General features: G+C 40.5%; 1 protein-coding gene across 1 annotated transcript in view; it reads left to right on the top strand.

Annotated features, from left to right (window-relative positions):
• The window catches only part of TUT7 (terminal uridylyl transferase 7), a 64173-nt gene extending 40017 nt beyond the window's left edge, over positions 1-24156 (top strand). The window contains exons 16-29 of the mRNA XM_075599034.1: positions 4733-4833; positions 5121-5178; positions 5645-5748; positions 7053-7142; positions 7291-7404; positions 7682-7759; positions 8496-8673; positions 10466-10513; positions 10623-10714; positions 12391-12506; positions 17222-17541; positions 18574-18650; positions 19698-19755; positions 21555-24156. Coding sequence (XP_075455149.1) covers positions 4733-4833; positions 5121-5178; positions 5645-5748; positions 7053-7142; positions 7291-7404; positions 7682-7759; positions 8496-8673; positions 10466-10513; positions 10623-10714; positions 12391-12506; positions 17222-17541; positions 18574-18650; positions 19698-19755; positions 21555-21622 — 1502 coding nt within the window. The 3' untranslated portion in view covers positions 21623-24156. The remainder of the gene's footprint in view (positions 1-4732; positions 4834-5120; positions 5179-5644; positions 5749-7052; positions 7143-7290; positions 7405-7681; positions 7760-8495; positions 8674-10465; positions 10514-10622; positions 10715-12390; positions 12507-17221; positions 17542-18573; positions 18651-19697; positions 19756-21554) is intronic.
• Positions 24157-25329: the final 1173 nt, after the last annotated feature.

Raw genomic sequence — 25329 nt, 5'->3', positions numbered from 1 at the left:
GGTATGTGTTCGCAGGTTTTGCATTTTCCACATAGGAACTGCCCTTGTGAGTTTGAGGCATCCACGTCTGGATTCATGGTAGTGGCTATGAACTAGATTATCCTTAATATTCCTTGCCCTGCGACTCACTACAGCAGGTACAGATATAAGAACACCCTTCAAACACTCCTCCAGTAGGATGTGCCAATGTCTCTTGAGAATATTATTTCACTGGCTATTGAAAGTTCTTACGAATCTGATCAATTTGAGTTCCCCAGTCTTGGTGGGCTTGGAAGTTAATAGATCACAGCGGTTGGTGTGCCATGACCTATTGTAGGCCCTTCTAATGCAAGTTTTACTGTAACCTCATATGATGAATCAAGAAGTCATTGCAGGGGGCTGAATTTGAAATTCATTATCCAATGAGCAGTTCCTGCGGATCCTCAGGAACTGTCCAAGAGGTACATTGTGTACCAGATGCTGTGGATGGTGTGCATCTGCCTGAAGCAGGCTGTTAGTTGCCATGCTTTCCCCAAAGGGCGTGGTGACCAAATCCCCATTCATATCTTTAAAAATGGTATGGTCTAGGAAATTGAAGGAAGTTGTATTGATCTCAAAGGTTAATTTTTAAATTATGATTGTGTGTGTGGTGATTAAGTCGACTAAAAGATCGCTTGACTGTCGCCACAGTACCAGAACATAGTCAATATATTGCGACCCCAGCGTTCTATGTGCTCTGTATATTTGACCATTTTCTCACAGTTGTCTCCTCCCACCAGCCAAGATAGAGGTTGGCATTGTGGAAGTTGAGGAGGTGCACATTGTGGTACCTTGGACTTTGGTGATAAATATAGTTGTTGAAGAGAAAATACTTTTTTTTTGTTTGCAATGCAGCTCTTGATTTTTTATTTTTTTTTCAAAGTAGTCATGAGCTATGGGATCAATACTTTTGGATCTTGCGCAGTGAGCTACTTTTTCTCTCTCTCCGCCTCTCTTCCCCCCACCCCCGTACCTACAGTATGTGGAATGCTTGTATAGAGGGCTTCAACATTTAGTCCTACTAGTAGGGTTTAGTCATCCACTGTAGTGCCTTAGTCTCCTAAGAACATCCTTAATGTCCTGTAGGCATGAGGGCAGTGTTGAAACAAATGTCATCAATATACAGCTCAACCCCGTTAGCGTGCGATCTGCTATAACGCGGATCCGCTTATAACGCGGTTTGAGTGTGGACCTCGACTATTTATTTATTTTTTGCCAAACTATATACATAAACACACACACACCCCTACCTGTGGTGGAGCTGTTGGGGGGTCGTGTGGGGCTGCTGGGGAAGTGCTGGGGCTGCCGGCGCCTCACTCCTGCCTCCTCCTCCCGATTGGGCGCGCGGCAGCCATTTAAAAAAAAAATTAGCACGACCCCGGTTGGATCGGGTGGCCCCCGAGGACCGCGTTGAGCTGTAGTTACTAGCTGATTCGGCAAGGTTACTTATGCCTGATACTATGGGGTGTCCTGGGGTGGAATTTTGCATTTGTGATGCGTCGGAAGGATATAGAAGGTAGCTAACCCTTGGGATTTTCTCCTAGTATTAAAGTGTATTCCTGCTCGGAGAGAAACCTATTATTGATACCTTCCCTCAACGTAATGAGATCATTCCTAAACTGGAGAGTCTGATCATTGTCAAATTTTATAACCGTTATGATCTGCCAATAGTCTAATTTTCCTTTACATAAACCTCTCTAAGGATCACCACATTGCCTCCTTGGTCTGTCTGTGGGCTTGATGTCTACATTTTCCTGCAACTCTTTAAGAGCATTCTGTTCATCTTTACCAAGGTGGTGATTCAGAAAGTCTCTCGAGATCCTTGGTTACTAACTGTACAATATTCGCACTGATATCGATAGGTGTGAATGTTGACTTGGGTCTCTACAACATACAATGCACATCATGCCTCTAACTCTCACCTATCCACCGTATGAACATTAATTTTGTTAGGATATGTAAAATCGGGTTTGTAAAAATAATGGCTAAGATGTTTGACAGGTTAAGGGTGCCCAAGAAAGTTGGCACTGCTGGTGGCCCATTTTTTTTTTAAAACTTATATTTTTATTGAATGTTTCAAATATAAATGGGGAGGGGTACAGAAAGGGGGATGGGGAACAACCATTTTGTAGTAAATTCTACAGTCCTCAACAATCACATTACATCATATACATTGTATTATAATCCACATATCATATTATCCTTACTCCCAAATCCTAATTTCTATTACAATCATATCCTAACCCGCATCCCAAGGTTCCCATACTCTAACAAACTTTCGTGTGGTATGATTCAGAAATGAGGGGTGTCTCCATTAGTTGGCCATCATTAACCCTTCTAATTATCTCTTCTGGGGAGCGGAAGCATTTTCTTCCACGCTGCTACTACAGCGCATCTAGCCATCGTTAAAAGATGTGTAATCAGTTTAACTGTATAGTGGTTCACATCTTCCATGGGTTTAGCCAGGATAATTAAGACTGGGTCTAGTGGCATCTTAATCCCCGTCACCTCTTCTATTAATTTCAAAACTGTCCTCCAATATGTCTGGATAACTGGACAAAACCACCAAATATGTGCTAGATCCCCTATCTGTCCACAACCCCTCCAGCATCTATCAGTAACTTCCGGGGACATTTGCTTTAGCCTCCTTGGGGGTGTAATACCAATGCAGCAACATTTTAGAATTATTCTGCTTCATTACTGTACATATAGAGGTTTTGCCTACATTGTCCCAAATATCTTCCCAGTCCTCTTGTTATTTCAGTCTGGATGTCCAGGGCCCATTGATCCATATATTTATGGTCCAGGGTATCCTTTTTGGGGGAGTTAAGCCCTGGTAGAGAGATGAGATCAGACCCTTTTTGGTATTTTTTTGGTTTGCATAAGTCTTCGAATCGTGTGTATCCGGGGAATTCCTCCCCATAAAATCCTGTCAAACAAAATGTCGTACCTGGCCATATTTTCGAGTCAGTTCTTCAAAAGACATCAGCTTGTCTTTTTCCAATAGATCTCCCATCTCGAGAATCCATCTCCGTCTCCAGGGTTCAAAACCCTGATCCTGATAGGAACAAAAGAAAAAACACCAAAAACAAAAATTAAACTACAAAGAAAGATGAGCGTAATCAGCCAATCATCCGTAGTTTGCGGCCAGGCCCTACTTGGCCTGGCGGGCATATGGCCCTACTGGTGGCGGCCTGACGTCGGGCATACAGGGCTTCTTCCTACCCCACACACCCCGCCTTCCTCTATTCTCAATCCCCCAAGCATACCTGCAACCTAGCCGAGGCCAGGGCTCGTATACGCCACGATTGTCGTTTTTATTCCACCGATCAGCAGAACGGCTTCCAAGATATAGAAGGTCAATTCCAAGCCTCTGGTGAAACAGTACCTACCAAGGTTATAAGGAATAAAACCAAAAGGGGGAAAAACAAGGGGAAGAAAAGACACAAAGGGGGAGCAAGCACAGTTATAGGCCCAGTGTAGATTTCTCATAGTCATCATATGTAGACGGATCGATGATTGGAGAAAACAGTGGATGCCGGTTAAATCTTCCAAAGTTCTAGAGAACCACAACAAAAAGATTCAACAAAACCTTTCATTCTCAAATTCATTCTCAGTCACAGATGGACTTTGGTCTTTTATCTCCGAGCAACTGCACCCTCAGCCGATCCATTGTCATCTGTGTCGTCCCCCTGAGGTCTTTGTCGTTGACTGGATCTATCCTTGGGGGTCAGGTCCAACGCCGAGAGGAAAGCTGCTGATTCTTCGGGGTACCGGACAGAGATCTCTGCCATCGTGGTTGACTAAAAGGCGGAATGGAAAGGCCCATCGGTATTGAATACACTTTTCCTGGAATACAGCTGTCACCGATCAGACCCTCTCCTCTGAATTGTCATTCTGGAAAATCTGGATGGAGCGGTTTTCAAATTCTATTGAGCCTCTATTTCTGCAGCCTTTTATAATCCTTTCCTTGGTTGCATATTGGTGGAGCCTTAGGACCACATCTCTGCTTCTCTTGGGGTCATCAGATCCTGGTCCCAAGGCTCTATGGGCTCTGTTCATTGTAAGATCGCTATCTTGCAGCTGAGGGTCAATTGACGTAAACAGTCTTTTAAGATATGGCTGGAGGGCTTCCGCGGACACCGACTCAGGGACATGCCGAATTCGTAAATACCCGCGACCGAAGCGGGAGAGATCCGGGGTACCCGGCCTTGGCACCTTCCTGGAGAATATATCCTTTGGCTCCCCAGGTCCATTGGACGTCCCACGGGGCTGAGCGCGGCAGCTATCGGGGGATTTTATTGTGGATTCTCAGTGGGGTGCACGGAGCTTCCTTAGCCTGCGTGCACCCGCATTGATGTCACACACGCGCCCCCCTTGTGGCGCATTCTTAACATTTTATAAATGTCATAACAGCAAGCATTAGACTTAAATAATTACATCAATAAATAGGATATATTTTGGTTTACGATACAACAAATTGTTATATTATTGAAATATTTATCAATATTAAATTAATAAAATCTAAATCAAAACAATGGGGAGAAAAGTTAAAAAATAAAAAATAAAATTCCCCTGCCGTTTCTCTAAGTGAATATTTTTGTATGTTTACACCAGAGGTTTATGCTGAAAATAAAAAGCATAAAAAGTAGTTGTTACATTAGATCTCTATGGTCCTTATGGGTAACTTAACTTTCTCATCCCTCTCTTACAGGAGCCAGGCTCAGTTTGTTTGGTTCTTCAAAAAACGGCTTCGGGTTTAAACAGAGTGACCTTGACATCTGCATGACAATTGATGGCCTTGAAACTGCGGAGGTAATAACAAACGTCAGCAAACACTTGTATTCAAGTGATTCAATAGAATCACTTGATATACAATATTTTGTGGCCTTTTACATTTCCCAAGGGAGTCATTTTGTTGGTGGAAATAGAAATAAGATTACAGATCTTCACTGATTCTGTTCCCCAAAAAAATAAAAAAAAACTTCTGTCAAACAATCTGATTTGTGATATTAAAGATCGCTATTTTACAGTATGTACTGTAATCTATTGGTGTTTGCTTTTCCTGCAATAATAATCAATGTATTATGTGAATTTTATAGGGACTGGATTGCATAAGGACTATTGAAGATTTAGCAAGACTTCTAAGAAAACATCAAGGTACTGTGTAAATTATTTAATTTATGTATCAAAACATAGATCTGTAACTTTTCGGAACTGTCTACACTGGGTATTTTTTGTATTTTTTCCTTCCATATTTTCATAATCTCTTCATTATTAAAAACTATGAAAATATATGCCGACAAAATAATCTGCAATAGCCTGAGTTGCACTTTTAAAAACAGTATAAAAGAGGAAGCTATTTGTTTGCTTTTTAAACAGGAAATGCTTTAAATCTCAAAATCACAGAAATTTGGGAGTTTGTTCCAGGGAGTTTGTTTGGCCCTTGAGGACTGGAGTTGCCACACCTGATATAGGCACACAAGCCTATCTTTACCTAGCTTTTTTACATTTGTGTGACAGTTTGTCTGACATGCATATTCAGTGCATTGATATCTGAATATAGAGGGATAAATGGGACTAAAACTTAAGTGTGCATGTAAACATTTTTAAAATATTTTTCTAGGATTAAGGAACGTTTTGTCCATTACGACTGCAAAAGTGCCCATTGTTAAATTCTACCATGCACGAAGTGGCCTCGAAGGAGACATTAGCTTGTACAACACACTGGTAAGGATACTTTGTCCAGCAATGTGACCCGAGGTCATGCAAGAAGTCTTAGCTATGACAAACAGCCTGGTGTGTAAACAAGCTATATATCAAAATAGCTATAAAATAAAAATGCAATAATAAAAAATAGCTACACCAGGACTATCAGAAAGTACAGTCGCCACAAAATATTGACCCAGGACAAATAGCTGATGTACTATATTGCTGACAATTTTTCTGATCGTGTTACTCAGTTCTGTAGCTACATTGTGGCTGTATGTAAAGGTACAGGGCATATAGAGACACATAACCAAAATTCATACTTCAAAAAACACAAGGGGAAATAAACATTGCACTGAATTTTCATAAATTAACATTTGTACATATTGTAGGTATCAGTTTAACAGAATGTTATTCTTTTTTTTACATTCATACATGGAAATTAAATTCCAAGTAGAAATACACACGTATATAACCTGTGCTGATAATACTGGGAATCCATAACCAGTGATAACTTTTACCAGTTCTAATTGTGCAGGAAAATGTATCAAATGCATTGACAACGGCAACTGCTAGCTAAACGGAAATAAAATCCTTAAGGCCCAGTGCATAGTCAAAACATTTTGCTTCTCTTTTCAGTCAAGTAGAGAAATAGAAGGTACTTCTCCTCGTTTAGAGTAACCTTTTATAACGGTGGTGGTGTTTTGGGTCTGTGTAAGTATTTCTCGAGTCAACACCATAATCTACAGGAACCCGTTCAGTCCAACCCATCGCAGTCACTTCAGTTTAGCTAGCGTGTGTCACAGGCACGGACGTTGCACCAGTGGATAGGAGCTTCTCCCTGCCCCCTCCAATCAGCTTCTTAATGCTGGCACACTGAATATTGTCCTATTCCTATTATACTGAAAACTAGGGATTAGCACTGTCATTGGGCAGCATGAGTAGTGGGAAGCTACAATCCACACCAGCAATATCTCCACCCCACTGCACTGGGAAGTGAGGGAGAGCGGCTGCATAGGTGGTCAGAGGTTGAGGGGCTCGGGGTAAAGCCACCAAGGGCTGCCTGTTGCCCACCAACAGTTTGGCATCTTGCCAAGACCCGTACCTGATGAAGGGGTTCAATCCCCCCTTGGCGATGTCATATTTTTTATTTTTTTGTTTCTTGGTTGCATAACAAACCAAGCAAGAGCCTAAACTGAAGTGACTCCATTGTGATTGTGCGACAGGTTGGACTGCACTGTTTCTCTTTACGGGGGTGTGTGCTGTTTTCTTGTATAGAAATTAATTTAAATGCGAGGATTTTTAGTTTCTTTATATATTTCTAGGCTCTCCAAAACACTCGACTTTTAGCATCCTATGCTGCCATTGACCCAAGAGTCAAGCACCTTTGTTACACCATGAAAGTTTTTACCAAGGTAACGTTTGTTTAAAAAAATTATACAAAATCTGGAAATATGAAGACACTGCGGAGATTACTGTTTAAATATATATATATATATATATATATATATATATATATATTTTTTGTGACTCTGCTTTTACAAATGTGTTTTTCTTCCAAAGATGTGCGACATCGGAGATGCTTCCCGAGGCAGTCTCTCTTCATATGCATATACCCTTATGGTGCTTTACTATCTTCAACAGAGAAACCCACCAGTCATCCCTGTTCTACAAGAGGTGTGTGCAGAAATAACCCTTGGACCTTTATGGGATAACGGCTGGGGAAATGAAAGAATGGGTATTGGTGTGAACAGAAACATAGCCTGGCTGGGTTTGTTGGTATATTGATATATGCGCTTCTAATCATAAACCCAGTAATTCAAACTATTAGGAAGCCAGGATGTGTAAATACTGTACCAAATGTATTTTCAGCCCAATAAGTGATCTAATCCATCAGTACATTGTACTTTCATCTCAGTAAAGTTAACAAGCAAAGTGCATCTCTTTACTCTAGCTCTACGAAGACCATAAGAGGCCTGACATTCTTGTTGATGGCTGGAGCGTTTATTTTTTTGGCAAACTGGACGAGTTGGTAAGTATTTTTTCCATTAGAATCTATATAAACCCCTATTATTTGTGTTGCATACTTTTGGTCTCTGGTGTGCTACTAATGTATACTGTAGTTGCCACAGCGTAATGTTAGAGACTTGTTTAGAAATCCTTAAAATACACAAGAGTGTAGAAGAGGTTGTTCCCTTTAATGCTGTAAGATTCTGAAACTGGGAGGGGTGTTATTAAGCAGGACCCACAGAAAACGCTATACAAAAGATTGCCCGCCCGATTTATTGCATTGTTTTGTTTTTATATGAGAAGGGTGCATCTTTATTCTAGTAATTCTGTCATATTTCTGTTGTATTTATAATGAATTGTTAACATCTGTGGTTCAAGACCACCTTGAAGATGGGTCTTTTATTTCACTATGTATCAAACTAAATAGTTTAAATGACTTAAAGCAGAACTTTGTGTTCAAGTGTAAATCATTGTTACCCGATTTGAAAGTCAGCATTCTGCATTTAATGACCGCAACATTCACTATTCGGGTATTTTGTGTAATGTTCATTCTTGTTTGTTCGACATATAAAAATATTTGTTTTACGTGCATTTAGAAGGGAATATATATAAATAAAAACCACAAAATAGTCCATATGCCACACATGCTTCAGCTTGAGGTTTAGCTGGTGGTAATAGTTTATATCAAGCATATCCTTTTGATGAAATAGCATTAGAATTTCTGCATTAGATTTTTGCAACTTCCTTTTTTACTTCAGGCAACTCATTGGGCAGATTACGGTAAAAACAAGGAGTCAGTCGGCGAGCTGTGGCTGGGTCTACTCCGCTATTACACAGAAGACTTTGATTTTAAAGAACATGTCATCTGCATAAGAAGGAAAAATCTGCTGACAACCTTTAAAAAACAGTGGACATCCAAGTATATAGTCATTGAAGGTATGTAAGAAGTGTTCGTATTGGTATTGTAGCTATTTAATTACATGCCGTAAGCAAAGCCCACACATTTGTATTCAAGGTTGTGGTGAAATCTGCTTTACCAAGTCATGACTATAATGAACTTCACATAAATAAGGTTTATATGTAAAGTAGCAATCTGTTAATTTACACCCTGAGTGGCCCGCGACGGACCCACCCCCCACCTTCCCTGGTAGGGAAAGGAGTGCGCTGCAGCAGTAGTGTGACTGCGCGCTCTTCCCACCCCCCACCCCCCTCCCGTGCTCCAGCAGTAGTGTGTGCGCGCTCTCCCCCCATCCTGTACTCCAGCAGAAGTGTGACTGCGCACTCAATCCCCCCCTCCCCCCTGAGCCTGCTCCAGCAGGGTGACGCGTGTACAGCGACCCGCAACTTCTGGGGTCTGCTGCCAGAGCGCGCTTCCCTCGCGCTTCACCCTGCCGCCGCCACCTCTGCTGCCGACGCCACCATCAGGTAAGCATGGGGATGGGGGGGGGGTAGTTCATTCAACTACTGCTGAAATGGGCTGGGGGAGCTGCTGAAATGGGCTGGTGGAGCTGCTGAAATGGGCTGGTGGAGCTGCTGAAATGGGCTGGTGGAGCTGCTGAAATGGGCTGGGGGAGCTGCTGAAATGGGCTGGGGGGGGCTGCTGAAATGGGCTGGGGGGGGCTGCTGAAATGGACTGGGGGGAGGGGGCTGCTGAAATGGACTGGGGGGAGGGGGCTGCTGAAATGGGCTGGGGGGGCTGCTGAAATGGGCTGGGGGGGGCTTCTGAAATGGGCTGGAGGGTGGGCTGCTGAAATTGGCTGGGGGGGGCTGCTGAAATGGGCTGGGGGGGGCTGCTGAAATGGGCTGGAGGGGGGGCTGCTGAAATGAGCTGGGGGGGGGGGGCTTCAAGTAAACATCGTAAATAAATGTATTATTTTTTAATAAATGCTGTCTTACCCGTGCGGCCCGAATCTGTTTTCCTTGGAGCATTTCGACCCTTCTCACTTTACACGTTGTGCAGGCCTGATCTACAGCATGTCTTATCAGGAAAGCAGGAAATACTACAGGACCTTGATATGTACCGCATGGAAGGGAGAGGGGAGAGGGGGGGGGGATATGATCGACATGTTCAAATATATAAAGGGATTCAACAAAGTACAGAGGCAAGCGTATTCCAAAGAAAGAAGTGCTATAACAAAGTAATTCTCTGAAGCTGGAGGGTGGCAGGTTAAGGGGAAATGTGAGTAACTACTACTTCACCTAAAAACTGCTAGATATGTGGAATATCCTCCCAACAGATGCTGTAGGGGCTAATAAAGTAAGGGAATTCAAACCTGCTTTGATTAGACATAAGGCTATCCTATATATGAAAGAGAGCCCAGTGTCAAATAGTCTCAAGGTTTTACAGTAGATGGCAAAATGGGTAGACGCAATGGGCCAAGTGGATCTTATCTGCTTCAAATTCTATGTTGGAGAACATAACCTGAGCTGTATATTATATATTGAATATGATGATACATGTGCAGATGTATCAAGCTTCATTGTTTGCTTTTGGTGTGTTAGGAGGGTAACAAATGTGGTCATATTCTGTATCAACACTGCCATTGAATCCTATGGCAACTCTGTCATGCTAAATCTGTGTTGTCATTGAATAAAGATAGCAGATGAATTTTCATCTGCTGCATTGCATTTTTATTGAAACTATTAGCCATCTAGGAACAGGTCTATTTGAATTCTAAAGGTGACTCCATAATTATAATTTCTTTCTTCTATTTTTACATTTATTTAGATCCTTTTGATTTGAACCACAACCTTGGAGCCGGGCTATCAAGAAAAAGTAAGTTTATAAACGTATTTTATTTGATATGTTTTTTTTTTTGGTTGTTTAGTTTACAGCTGTTCGGTTTATAATAGCTATTTCTTACCATTTCTTTTTGCTCTTTTAGTGACAAATTTTATAATGAAGGCTTTTATCAACGGAAGGCGAGTGTTTGGCACCCCTGTTAAAGGATTTCCTAAGGAATACCCAACCAAAATGGTAATGCCGTGAATTAAGGTTTAATGTGGTAGTTTATGGCCTTCTTTAGGTGGTTACTGTCTGACGACTTAATTACAACTCCAATGTATGTTTAATATGCCATCACCTCTAATAATTAAATTAAATGTAAAAAATGGAAGAGGTATAATCTGCTCCTAGATCAGTGGGATTTGGTGAATAAAATGCAGACAGAATACATAACTGCAGTACCCTTTTCATACCGTCAAGCAACCGACTGTTAACAGTTCGATTTTGTTTCTAATGGTTTTTAGTGAAGTAGGGACATGGTACAGCTTGTGTAAATGCCCCTGGCTTCAGTAAGGGAAGACCTTGCATAACATGATCCGTGCCAAAAAGACAACAGGCCTTGGCACAACAGAAATAAGAATGCCAAATTAAGTTTGTGGTTAATAAAGTGACTTCTCCGAGTCCTTATGGCAATGTTTTTATACAGTGCGTAATTGAAAATGTTCATTTTAGCACAGTGTGCTGATTTGCATGTCATTACCCAGAATCCCTGGCTGCAGTGGAAGCACTGTTTGCTGGAGATAATGGGGGAAAAGCAGTGTTGCCGTCCTATCAGACATGTGAATGTGCATACAAGTGGTATTTGTATTTGCTGTCCTTTTTAGCACAAATTTATCAAATATCTGCCCACCAGACACAAAATGGCGACGGGCTCAGCTTGCTGATGCAGCTAATAGAAAGCATCAGGAGAAAATGTTGCGGCTTTCTGTTGGTGACCCAGTGGCTATGTTTTTAGTCCTGATAGCCATAATTTTCGGGGGGGGAAGGAGGGGTTGTGCGTCAAGACCGGCAGAAAAATAACGAAAAACATTTTGGGTTGGGATACAAAGGGGATTAGCATGTATCTGTGTGACTAACTTGTTCTGCCCTATGCTTCCTGGGGCTCAGTGCACTTTGACAGACAAACTTATCCCCCTCATGCAGAAATGAGTCGTCCTTGAATTTGTGATGAACTTTATTCACAAGCACAAACCGAAAATGAATAGAAAACTTTGGGGATGCATACATTAGGCGAAGGTGGAAAAACAATATTATGACAGGGAGAGCAGTTGGGGACCACTTCACTGACTGCATGCTTTGAAAAGGAAACACTGCAGGGCTGGCCAAGAAGGAAACAGGGCAGGACTATACCAAGTGGTAGGGAGGGAGGAACATACCAAAACCGTGGGGATCTGTGCAGGGTAGTTGCTGATGGCAACAGGTAACCTAGCAACAACAAGACAATTCTGGAGACCGCACATAACCATGCATAGATCTTAATTTACATGTGGGCTGCCATGTATACAGCAGCACTGCAGAATTAGCATCTCCCATTCAAATGAAATTCTAGTACAATACCAGTTTGGTGATGACATTTAAATGCCAAAGAAGTAAATATTCCGGAATACCTGATCCATAGAGTTTACAATCTAATATAATGAGCCTGGTAGAGACGTAACTTTTTTTTTTGCCCACAAACTGGCATGTTCCAATGATATAATGCCCCTTGGGGAAATGCAGGTGTAAACAATTCGCTAGTAGTTAATGGCTGTCGCCACGTTTAAAAATAATAATTTTGTGTGACTCTAGTTTGTGCAGGAACACAGAAAATACTGACCACCCTTGCTCCTTTTTTTTTTTAAAGTTAATTAATTTATTTTTTTCTGTAGGAATATTTCTTTGATCCAGAAATGTTGACTGAAGGTGAACTTGCTCCCAATGACAGATGCTGTCGCATTTGCGGTAAAATCGGTCACTTCATGAAAGACTGCCCTTTGAGGAGAAAGTAAGCAATAGCTTTTGTTGCACAGTGTGCACCGTTTGTTTCATTGTTTGAACCAGATATGAACTTTGGCACAAGTGTACAGTCATGATTTTGTGCCTTTTCCTGTGTGTGTGTGTGTGTGTGTGTGTGTGTGTGTGTGTGTGTGTGTGTGTGTGTGTGTATAGATATACAGTTTATAGATATATATACACGCACTCATAAATGCACACACAAATATAGTTAAGGCAATGGGTGTAGCCAGATCATAGTATCAGGAACACAGCAGTATTTAACTAATAGTGAGGTAACCAAGTAAACGATATAGAACAAATAGAAGTCTTAAATAAGGTTCTTTCGTTTGCTCCTCTAATCGAATGAATACATTTAATACTTACATAGATTTGGGGAAATTTGTTGGAAACCTGTCTTTAAAAAAAATATTTCTTAATACAGCAGGTACATATATCATAAAGTGCCACAAACCCCTTTTTTTTTTTTTTTTTTTTAAATCACAATTGTATCCACGTTTCCTAAAGGGTGGTTGTTTGGATATGTTCGAAAAATTAGTACAAGATGATCTGGACAAATCGGTTTAGCAAAACTGTTGTATAAAGAAAAACCTTAATGAAAAGCAATATTTAGCTATCAAACAATTAAAAGAAGATAATACGATAGTTCTAAAAGCTGCAGATAAGGGTGGGGGATTGGTGATCCTTGATGAGGAAAGTTATATCAAAGAACCCCTTAGACTGCTGAATGATATAGCCACTCATTCAAGACTCCGTAGTAATCCCACAGAGGATTTCCTGTATGAGTTAGAAAATCTCCTTACTATAGGACTGAAAAAGAAATGTATTGCTAAAGAAGAATTCAAATTTATACATAATAAAGAAATGGGTAAAGTATGTTTTTTTTAATATTTACACATGATCCATTAAACCCTACCAGCAGACCTATTATTTCTGGTGTTCAATCTTTTACTTCTCATTTGTCAGTTTATTTAGATTTTTTTTTCTTGCAGAAGCCAGTCAAGAAACAAACTTAAGTCACATTTAAAAGACACCACTCACATTTTGAATCTATTAAAAGATGTTGTTTGGTCTGATCAATATTATTTAGTCACTCGTGATGTCACTTTATACACTGTAATAGATCACACACAGTTGTCTAGCTGTCAAATTATTTTTTGGAACAAGAGGGTTTGTACACTGGAGCACATATTGAATTCTTAGTTTCTCTTATTCTATTCACTTTAACGCATATTTTTTAATATTTTTTGGTTTATTGAGGCATTGTTTTTGCAGATTTAGGGCACTGCCATGGGTGCCAGGTTTGCGCCAAGCTATGCTAACCTCCTTATGGGGATGTGGGAGGATCAAAACATCTGGTCCCAGCATAAGTTCGGTGCAAACCTGGTACTATGGACACATTTTGTGGATGATATATTTTTTTATTTGGAAGGATGATTCTGACACATTATTCAATAATTATATTAACCACAACACTTATAAACTTCACTTCTAAATTTAGCACAATTAGTATTGAATTTCTTGACCTGCTTATCTATACAGAAGATGGTAATATCTGTTCAAAATCCTATCATAAGCCGGTAAGTTGCCTCAATTGCATTGAGGCTGACAGTAACTTTAATACCTGGCTTGATAATATCCCTGAAGGGGAACTAAGGAGGCTGAAGCATAATTGTACAAATAACAGCGTACTGTATATGACAACAAGCTGAACTTCTAATTTTTTCATTTAAAGTTATTAAGCATAAGAAAACCACCTTAGATCAAGCGTATTCAAAAATACAGAAAATGGATAGAAAGGATCTTCTTAAATAAAAACTGATAAAATAATACGGACAAATTAGAAGATAAGTTAAACATTCCATTTATTACACAGTACAATCCACTAGCCCCATAAAATTAAAAAAGGTATAAAAAACATTGGCATTTAGTTCTAAAAGACCCCATCCTTCAATCTCATCTTCCTCAAATTCCAAAAATATTGTTTACTAAAGTAGATACCTTTATAAAAAAACAAACGTGTTGCTCCTAGCTGCCTCAAACCCTCTAATAAGGTCACATCCTCCGTTACGTTTATGGACACTAAAGGCTTTTATGAATGCCTAAAGTGTGTAAATTGGATCCTAACGGTTCTAAACATGTCAGGAGTTTTCATCGACTCATACAGGAATTAATCACAATATTAAACATTTTATTAATTGATTCAACTAATATTGTCTATCTTACACAGTGCCCCTATAAAAAAACAATATATAGGGCGCACTGCTAGAAAACTGAAGCTATATTTTGCTGAACATCTCATGAATATCCAAAAAGGATTTCTACAACACAATCTGTCCAGACACTTTTTCGACCAACACAACCATGACCCCACGGGCATTTTGTGCATTGGAATAGATAAGTTATTTCCAAATTGGAGAGGAGGTGACAATATAAATGCCATCTCCAAACTCGACTAAGTGGATCCATACTATTAAAACTTTGGTTCCACTTTATAGCAATGTAGGTATAGACTTAGGTGCCTTTTTACAATTAATTACATCATTTAATTTTGCTGCAATATTTTAATGAGAATATTATGTCTCATTAATACACTCATATTTGCAGCTGTCATCTGCCATTTCCAATGTTCATCATGCTGGTATAATAAATTCTGCCTAGCCCTGTCTCATTGATACTCACATTCCTTATATTCATATGTTGCCTATATATGTTATTCTGTGCATTACCTATTTTAAATGATTTTATTATCTACTATTTATTTCTATTTTATATTATATTGTATTAAAATTATGTTGATCTGAATTTTATATTTCTATTATGGGTTCAAGTTGTTACGTTATCTCATTTGTATGTATATTCATAAAATCTTTTTGCAGTGGCATTTTCTATTGGTTAGCCAATTAACCCATCAATGGTTAGGCTCACCTATATATACACTCTGCATCCTAATGTTATTATTGTAAACCCTGATGAAGTCTTTGCTACAAGACTTAACGCGTAGGGCTGAGGCTATTACACCTGTTATAGCCTTTCTATCGAATCTCCAAGTAGTCTGCATTATAGCATTATTATAACAATCATATAGTGTATTATTGCTGGCCTGCTCCCTATCATTGCCCGCCAACGGACTACAATCTGTGATGTCACTTCTGCGGCTCTTGCGAGATCTGGAGGACGGGGAGCAAAGGACTGGAGGCAGCTGCGATCGTGTTAGACATCAGCTCGGCGTCCTGGAGTTCCACGTGGAGTCTGGAGAAGCCGTTTAACAAACACTGCAGCTTGGAGAGGCTCTTGTATCCTACATGCCTGTATCATCTACTACTTTTGCATTGTAGCACAATACAATTTGTGCCTGTGTTTTTTAATGAGAGAGAGAGAAAGATCCATGTTTGGATCTACATTAGAATGAAAGAAGCAATAGCCAGCAGTCCAAAGGACTTGATATAACCGTGAAACTTTCACGTTTATACCAAGTCCTCCGTAGGAGAAAAGCATTATCCGGCACTCCGAACAACACTTTTTGTGGAGGTTTGAGCACCTGTGGAGGTTTGCAGCTGAATTTACATTTGGACAGGAAGTAAAAGATTGAAACGTATGTCCACTAACGAAAATGTATGTATTTCTAGAAACTGTCACATTTTAAAATAATACACAGATACCCAGTAAGCTCATATAAACCTTCAAAATTACCACAAAAACTGTGTGTGTGTGTGTGTGTGTGTGTGTGTGTGTGTGTGTGTGTGTGTGTGTGTGTGTGTGTGTGTGTGTGTGTGTGTGTGTGTGTGTGTTGCTGAGCGTGGCACTGTATACTACAAAAAACAAAACACAAAGGGAGCCCAGAGCTACATCCAATATGAAAAAAATACACTGTCAATTACATATATCTATAAATTGAAAAAATATCATTTAGTTTAACCCTTTGGCTAAAGCATCATAAGCCTGCGAGCCACTTCAAGGCATGACCAGATATCACAGGTCTTAACACTAACTGATTAAAATTCTTATTTACCTGTATAATTACAGGAAGAATGATCTGCATTGGATCTGTCACAGCCAGCTGCATGAAAAGACCTGTACATATAGAAAGTGGGGAAGGGCGGGCTTAAAACTTGGGGATCATGGGCCACTAACCTCCAAAACAGCTGAGACCAGCTGGACAAAGTTAATTTAAAAATAATACAACCTAAAACGAAGTGTGGCCCTTGTAGTGCAATATTTATTGGCTGAATAAATAAAACAAAGGTTGCACTCATAAACATAATCATATGATGAACTCTTCAGTGAGTATGTGGGTATTTTCACTCCTGGGCTCTTTCAAGGGACTCTATGTCTCTGGTCATCTTGTGGTGGATGCTCTTGTACTGCCTGGTACTTGCCAGTGTTCTTGTGATGTCACACACTCGGACACAAGAATGGTGACAAATACCTGGAAGAGCAAAAAAATCTGCTGACACTCTTCTACACTCCCCTGTAAGAGCCCAGCAGTAAAGATGCCCACAAGACCCACTGATGAGGCTGTAATCTTAAGTCTGCAGTTTTACAGTATGTCTGAAAGAAATGGGATTAGGTGTCATGGTCCTTTAGTCCATCACTTTGCATGTTTTAATGGGAGCAGCAATCAATAATCCTTTTTTTTTTGTTGTTTACGTCTTTGGAAGTTTGTAACCTGTTCTACATTTATTTTTATTTTTTTCCCCCATACAGGGTGAGAAGGCGAAACCATGAAAACTCTATGAACCAAAGATACCCAGAGAAAAGACCACAGAGGAAAATGGAGGACAAAGAAGTGCTGAATAAGAACATGGAAAGTGAAAGCTCGGCCATCGAGGGAAAGCAGCAGCAGTGCACTCCTCCAAGACCCAGACATGGAGGGAGAGGGGCATATGAGGCCTGCAGGGAAAAAACACCAAGGCCTCTCGCTGAGAAGTGGAGGCGGCAAGAAGACCCGAGAGAGAAACGCTGCTTCATCTGCATGAGAGAAGGGCACATCAAGAAGGATTGTCCCCATTACAAGGGGGCAGCAGGTACTTTTGGAAATAGTGGGCAAGAACATTTTGGCAAATGTTTAACCTTAAACGGATAGTTAAACGACTGAACTGATGATAGGGCTACAGTAGGTCTAATATGTTAATGTTTAGGTTATTGATGTATTAGAGTATTTATCCTGGAATTCTGTGTAAGCATTACCTCGTGTGGTATAGCTGTATATATTTTTGATAGATCTATATATCTCAATTTTGCAACTATTTTATTTCGGTGTAGAAAAAAATAAATGGAAGGCATTTTCAGGAAGAACTTGATCATGATAATTGAGACATCTCCCAGACCTTGGTAATGTAGGAACCAGAGGAAGTGTGGCCATACAAGGAAGTTTTATGGGATTATGGCTGACTGACAGCAGGCTTGGGGCGCAACTGGAGGTTTTCATCAATAAGGAATGTCCAGGGTCCCCATAGCAACGGTCCATTTAAAACTTTTCTGCAGACATCTGATCCTGTTTGTTTGTTTTTCTTCTCTGGCCACTTTCTGTATTTTTATTTCTCCCCCCCCCCCCCCTTCCCCTCTGTAATCATGAATTGTGAATTCCACAGGCACTGGTAATACTTTCATTTCCCCACAACCTTGTCTAACTAGTGCACAGACATGGAAAGGTGTATGCATCTAGATAAATAAGTCATGGTTGTGTTCTCTACCCCAAAGATGAGTTCCCATTGTAGATGGAAACAAAAAAAAAAATCAGATTTTTAAATGTAATTTTAAATGTTAAATAGGTGAAATCCAAATAAAGTATTTTTTTTTTTAGGCTTTCAACTTTTGGAAGTTGATTGGCATATGTACTTTACTTAACCATCCTAAAGTAAATAAGAATAATTATTTTGACATTTTAATGTGTGTGCTTACCCAGAATATTGAGAGCTGTGTCAATCATTACACAGATAGCAGCAGGTGGACATGATAGATTACTACAGATGGGAGTGACGGTGTAGTTTTAGGTCTTTACTGAATCCTTTAGAGATTTTTAAATGTGTACATAACTTCTCTTTGCTTAACTGAAGGCAGCCCCAAATCAGACATCCTGTGTGGATCTCCTTCTACAGCCAGCCCTCTGAAACATCAAGCCAAATTTATTCAGGTAATCACTGATAAATAGGTGAATCAACTGTTGAATGTTTGTAGTGCAAGTGTTTTGAGTAAACGGTAGTTATGTACCTAAGCATTTTGTGTACTTAAACTCTCAAACGTGCCTCCAAACTAAAATGTTGGAAACCACTGTTTCCTCCAAGTCAGAATTAACAAATTGTCAGTAGCTATACCATGGGCTGAAGGAGCGGCTCAGTGAGTAAAGACACCGACTTTGGCACTGAGGGGAACCTGATTCCCGGTGTCGGCTCCTTGTGACCATAGGCAAGTCACTTTATCTCCCTGTGCCTCAGGCACCAAAAGCATAGATTGTAAGCTCTACAGGGCAGGGACTGTCTTCAAAATGTCTCTAAAGTGCTATGTAAAACTAGCAGTGCTATACAAGAACATGCTGCTATTATTATTATTATTATGTGATCCTCCCCTTGACATGAACACAGCCTGGCCGTTTGCACTAAAGCTTGCACCATGTTGTCAATCGAGGCCATTGAATCCTTTTAAAATAGGAACTCTTCTTCACCTCTGACTACTCTCACGCAATAATTGTCTTGAATGTATAACAGAAGCCTCTTGTTAGACTACATCTTTAGAGCAAACATTTTACTATAATGCAGGTTACAACCGGCAATAAATTTGCAGTCTTCTTTACTCAGGCATGTGTGAGGTGGATGGATAACTACTTTAATAGCAGCATTAGTAGTAGCAGCAAAAAGCCAGGAAATCAAAATGTATTCAACAATGATATGCTGGAGGAAGCCAACAAAGCTGCTTCAAGGGGCACCTCAAAAAAAAAAAATATATGTATGCCTTTTGTAAGGTCTCTTTATATTAAAATTACTACAATAGCTTTGGGTTACCACCACTGCTCATAAAACCATTACCTATAGTTTGTTTTCAAAATGCTTATAGCCAATATTTCCAGTAACCGTACTCTAAATAAGCCAAATACAATAGTTGTGTATGTCATGGTCTGCTTATTGCTAGGATGTGTTACATTGGGGCGAAGCTACTGAATGCAATTTGTTGGTGTCTTTTGCAGGTACTACCCGTACAAGATGAAAAAAAGAAACAGAAAGTATTTTTGAGTCCTCAATCAGGTAACCTAGTGCTCAAAAACAAGTCCCCGATTGCCAACAAGTGTGTTAGGCTGAGTCCCCAGTCTTCACTGTGGCACGCGCGCCCGGCGGGGGGGCGGCGCGTGCACAGCGCTGCACCGCGATAGGCGGTCTGAGGGGAGAGGGAAGGTTTACGACGGGATGGGGCGTGGCTGTGGGTTTGCGGGGGCGTGGCCATAGCGTCCCGCGGCTGGTTCGCCCTTATTGGCTGAACCGCCGGTGGGGGCGTGGCCACGCCTCCGTCGCGGATGCTAATTTCAAATTCCCCTGCCTCCCTGAAAACCTGTCGCACACCGCTGGGGAAAGGTGCGCGACAAGGTAGGGACTGGGGGGGCGGGGCTTGATAGCACAGCGCACGCCGAGCCGTGCGCTGTGGAAGTGACTGGGGCCGCCCCCTTAGGCTGTGCTTATAGTGCCTTGCGACGCGACGTCGCTCCGAAACAAATACATTTACTCGATCACAAGCGCTTATAGTGACGGCGACGGAGCGACCAAAAATTTTGAAGTCGGGTAAATTTGATTTATTTTTTTTAGAGACAGTCTCCACATGACTGGTTTAGAGACAATCAAATTTCGCGGCCTGCCTCCTTTTAGTGATGTCACAGGCCGTGGCGCCAGCGACGTCTCCAAAAAATCAAATTACCGCTTTCGCCAGTGGCGACGGGTGATGTCATTGGTCGCGTTGCCGTCACCAGCACTAGCGGCCTTAGATTGCATCAAACAAAACACATGCCGCCTTTAAAACAGCACACGACACTGGTCACTAGTTTTTAACACTTTAAATAGATCTTAACCTTTCTAACGCTGTTTTTAGATAAAATATGATACTTTGTTCAGGAGGTGTAAGTGCTTGAAATGTTAAATGTACAGGCGGTTGAAATGAAGCTCTCCCCAGAGCCCAGTTCTTTTATATCTATCTGAGGACCTGCTCAGGGAGGGGAGGGGGGGAGAAACAATATTAAACAAGTTAAACTCATCTTGTTGACTGGGTTGCTGCTTTAAAGCTGCATTTCAAGCTGCCGTTTATATATAAAATAAAATAAAAATTCTCCCCCCCCCCCCCCCACCCATTCAATATGTGCATCAATACAATCTGCACACTGACAAGTGATTAGCTAAGCTGCAGATCGATCCGTTCTCCTGTAATCGATCGCTTGCTCAGGGTTATTTAATTCAGTTCTTGCACAGCATTGTGGGCAATATAGTGCCTGGAATATGATAGACTGGGCAGTTACTAGATACAGATGGTGCACTGCTAGAGAGGGTGGGACTCAAGCCAGAGCCTGTCAGAAGGGGAAGGGGCTGTCACTTTGGAAATGCTTCCTACATTAGAAACATTAAAAATGTCTTAAACTTTTTTTTTTTCTTTTTTTTTTTAAATGCTACAAATATTTTCTCATAGTACAGAACCGATTTATTATTAAAAAAACAAAAACAAAAAACAAAAATGTAGGATATTGTTTGAACTGCTGCTTTAATATCTTTAGCCAAACATGAGCATTAGTGAGATACAAGAATTACCAATACACCACCTGCTAATGAAGTGTTCTGTCTCTACTGATCAAAGGAAAGATTGTCCTCCCACAGAACAATTCATATCACTGTCTTGGCCACTTTGATTTGCTGAAAAAGTAACGCTATGCATGCTTGGAATTCCAAACCTGTTACCTGATATGAAATTGCTATGCACTTGGGGTGGGGGGGTGTTGTAATTGATTAGCAGTATTTTGTGAAGAATACATATGAATGACCCCTCTAACATTATTCGTTGTTTATTTTAGGCAGCCTTTCCAACCAATACATGTCTCAGGGGAAAACCTCCCAGAAGAAGACCCAGCCAGAAACATGAGGGCAGAACCACACTGCAGGCGATGAAATATTGACCCGTCCATGTGTACGCCTATGTACATTTGTTTGTTTTTTAAATTACATTTTCGTTAAGCAAAGCGCCTGGGTTCATGGGACAACCGCAATGAAACAGTCCTTGGAACCTAGTCAATAAATGGCAACATTTTAATTTAAATATGAAATTGTAATTTGAAATTTATGAGAAGCATTGTGTTTTAATGCAGTCCTCATACCATGAGCACCTGCTCTTAATTTATTTTTATTTGAGCATTTTAACAGGAGGCCATGATGTTTGTATTTGTTTGCAAAGTGAAAAATGGGCAGGTACTAAAATGACACTTAAAATACATGACTTCCCTCCTCCGCCACCCCCCCCCCCCCCCTCCAAAGTTTTTAATAACCACATAGCCCTCTTACCCCCAGATTCAGTAACGCACCCTAACAGCCGGTAACGCTCATTGACGTCAATGGCAGGTTACACCCGGTCCGGTACCCTAGCCGGTAACAGGACTTGATTAATAACCCTCAGTCTCTTTTTTATTTTTATTTGGTGTGCCAGTCCAATATGAGATCCCTTGTTTTCTTCCCATTTGGAATAGAGATATTTTTGAAGGGCAAATGGTATTTATTCTTGTTAATTGTTTACTGAATCCTTGTGTAAAATTGTTTCAAATGTTTGCGGACTGCTGCTGTATTTACAAACATGATTTTATTATAACTATCTGTGGAAAAATCAAACAGAGTCAACTATTTATGTAACCACCTCAATGGATGTAATCGCAACATCGAAATATTTTTATTTAATTTTTTTTCCTTGCAGTTTTTTTTTTTGGGGGGGGGGGTTCCTGTGTCTGGTCATTTCTCTTGTATTAACCCTTTTTGCTCCCAACAAATCTTACAAAACATTGCTCTTCATTTGCATGAAGATTTCTCAATGCAGGGCTTGCTCCTGTTTTAAGCCGATAACAAAAAAGTTCCCTTTTGTCTATAAAATATGACAAGGGAAATGTTTGCATATGAAAAAAACATAGGATATCCAGCAAACTAAAATAAAATCAGATTTTTACTAAAAGATGACGAAATCATCTCTATGTTGGGCTCTGACAGTTTCATTTCAGATGCTTCTTTTTGTTATTCAATTTAGTGCAGGGAGCTTAAACTATTAAAAATAAATGTAATGTTACTTTTTCCCCCCCCACATTTTTCTTTACACTGTAAGAGTTTATTTAAAGGTGGAGTAATGAAAGGAACAATCCACATGCTTGTGTTTTTTTTATATTTTAATTACCCACACACACACATACCCACACACACACACACACACACACACACACACACATACCCACACACACACACATACCCACACACACACACATACCCACACACACACACATACCCACACACACACACATACCCACACACACATACCCACATACCCACACCCACATACCCACATACCCACACACACATACCCACATACCCACACACACATACCCACATACCCACACACACATACCCACATACCCACACACACATACCCACATACCCACACACACATACCCACATACCCACACACACATACCCACACACCCACACACACATACATACCCACACATACCCACACACACATACACACACACATACATACCCACACACACACACATACCCACACACACACCCACATACCCACATACCCACACACACATACCCACATACCCACACCCACATACCCACATACCCACACACACATACCCACATACCCACACACACATACCCACATACCCACACACACATACCCACATACCCACACACACATACCCACATACCCACACACACATACCCACATACCCACACACACATACCCACACACCCACACACACATACATACCCACACATACCCACACACACATACATACCCACACATACCCACACACACATACATACCCACACACACACACACACCTTTTAATGACGGCATAGACCAGGAAATGGATAACTACAGTCCTGAAGGGCCACTAACAGGTCAGGTTTTAAGTATATCCCTGCTTCAGCACAGGTGGCTTAAACCGTGACTCAGTCAAAGACTATACCACCTGTGCTGAAGCAGGGATATCCTGAAAACCTGACTCGTTGATGGCCCTTGAGGATCGGAGTTGCCCAGCCCTGGGCTAGGAGGTGGTTGTAAAATCATTTGCTGCTATAGGGACCTGCACTACATTACTGTCCAAGAAGGTTCATATCCCGGTGCAGTGATGTGTATTGGAAGTACGGTCAGTAGTTGCTGGATTGCTTTTTAACTTTAAAACCAGAGGCCTTACAGTTGGTATGTTTGCACTACAATGTTGTGTGAAACACGCTACAGTTTGTGTTTTTACCCAAGTTTTATTTGTATTATTACTCGGTGAATTATTTGAAACATTGTAAATCCATCTTTGCAGTATTCCTGTACTGTATCCTACGTTGTGTAGGCTGGAACACGTCTTGAAATATGTTGGAAGTGGTGACCTGATTAAAATCTTTGTGCTTCCATGTTCATACGGAATACACTTCTTTATTAACAGCTGATTTTATAATGATGAGAAATGTAATTCTGTAACTACTGACAAACAGTAGGAAAGTGCTTCAGAAGGAGTCTGCAGACTTAAGATGCCCACATAATCTATAAATATAAGGGAGGTATTGTGTCTTTATATAGTGCCAAAAGTGTACTAAGCGCTTCACAAAGAATACAGTACGGGGAATTATAATACAATAAACGCAGAAAAATCAGACAATAGGAATGGAAATCCCTGCCCTGAAGAGCTTACAATCTAAGTGGTATGTTTGGAGACTTACAGAGACAGCAGGTGAGGGAATACGTGCTGTAGATGGCAGTACTTGGCCACAATGGGTGGTAGGAGTGACTGTGGGACAATAGCCATGAGTGCAGGCTATTGGGGTGCTTGATTTGTGGGCGAGTTTTAAGGTTAGTCAGTATTAAATCAGAAGGTTAACACCATTTGTATTGTATGTCTTTATTTATATAGCGCCATTAATGTACATAGCGCTTCACAACAGTAATACACGTGGTAATCAAATAAATAACAGATAATTTAGATGGGAGGGAGGGGTGGTGAGATCAGGTGTGTATGTCTGAAGTGTCCATTTATTTCATCCACTGGCTATGTATGGATTCAGTATTACTAGGCATGTACTTCTCAAATATTTAGAAGGAAAACAAAGCTTGTAATATCTTGGTTAAATCACTTTTTTACTTGAATTTTCATTAAGCACACATAAATATATGCACTAAATAAAGACTGACAGTCCGATTGTCATGCAAAAAGTATAGAAGATGGGAATTGTAACCAAGTGACCCAGAAATACCCAGAGAAGAACTGCAACCATACAACAATTTACCAGTCTTATCAGTCATCTATCCACAGAGCTGCTTGGGGAAATAAACGACAACTAGTATTACAAACAGAAATAACGGTGCTACATCTTGCCATTTCTTTTACCAGCTACCTAATACAAAGTAGCAATTTTGACTACAGTTTTCCTTACTAGTGGGAAGCTGTGACTGTGCAACTTATGTTGCAAACACAGACATCACATAAGTGACTATCCAAACCCATGCCAAATATCAATTTGCCATATTCCAGAAAAATTAATTTATTTTTAAAAGTGAAACTTCTTTGCTGGAAGATGGAAGTGACGTCAATGCTG

The sequence above is a fragment of the Ascaphus truei genome, chromosome 1, assembly GCF_040206685.1.
Source record: "Ascaphus truei isolate aAscTru1 chromosome 1, aAscTru1.hap1, whole genome shotgun sequence".
NCBI classification, from domain to species: domain Eukaryota; kingdom Metazoa; phylum Chordata; class Amphibia; order Anura; family Ascaphidae; genus Ascaphus; species Ascaphus truei.
This window is presented reverse-complemented; position numbering and strand designations above follow the sequence as displayed.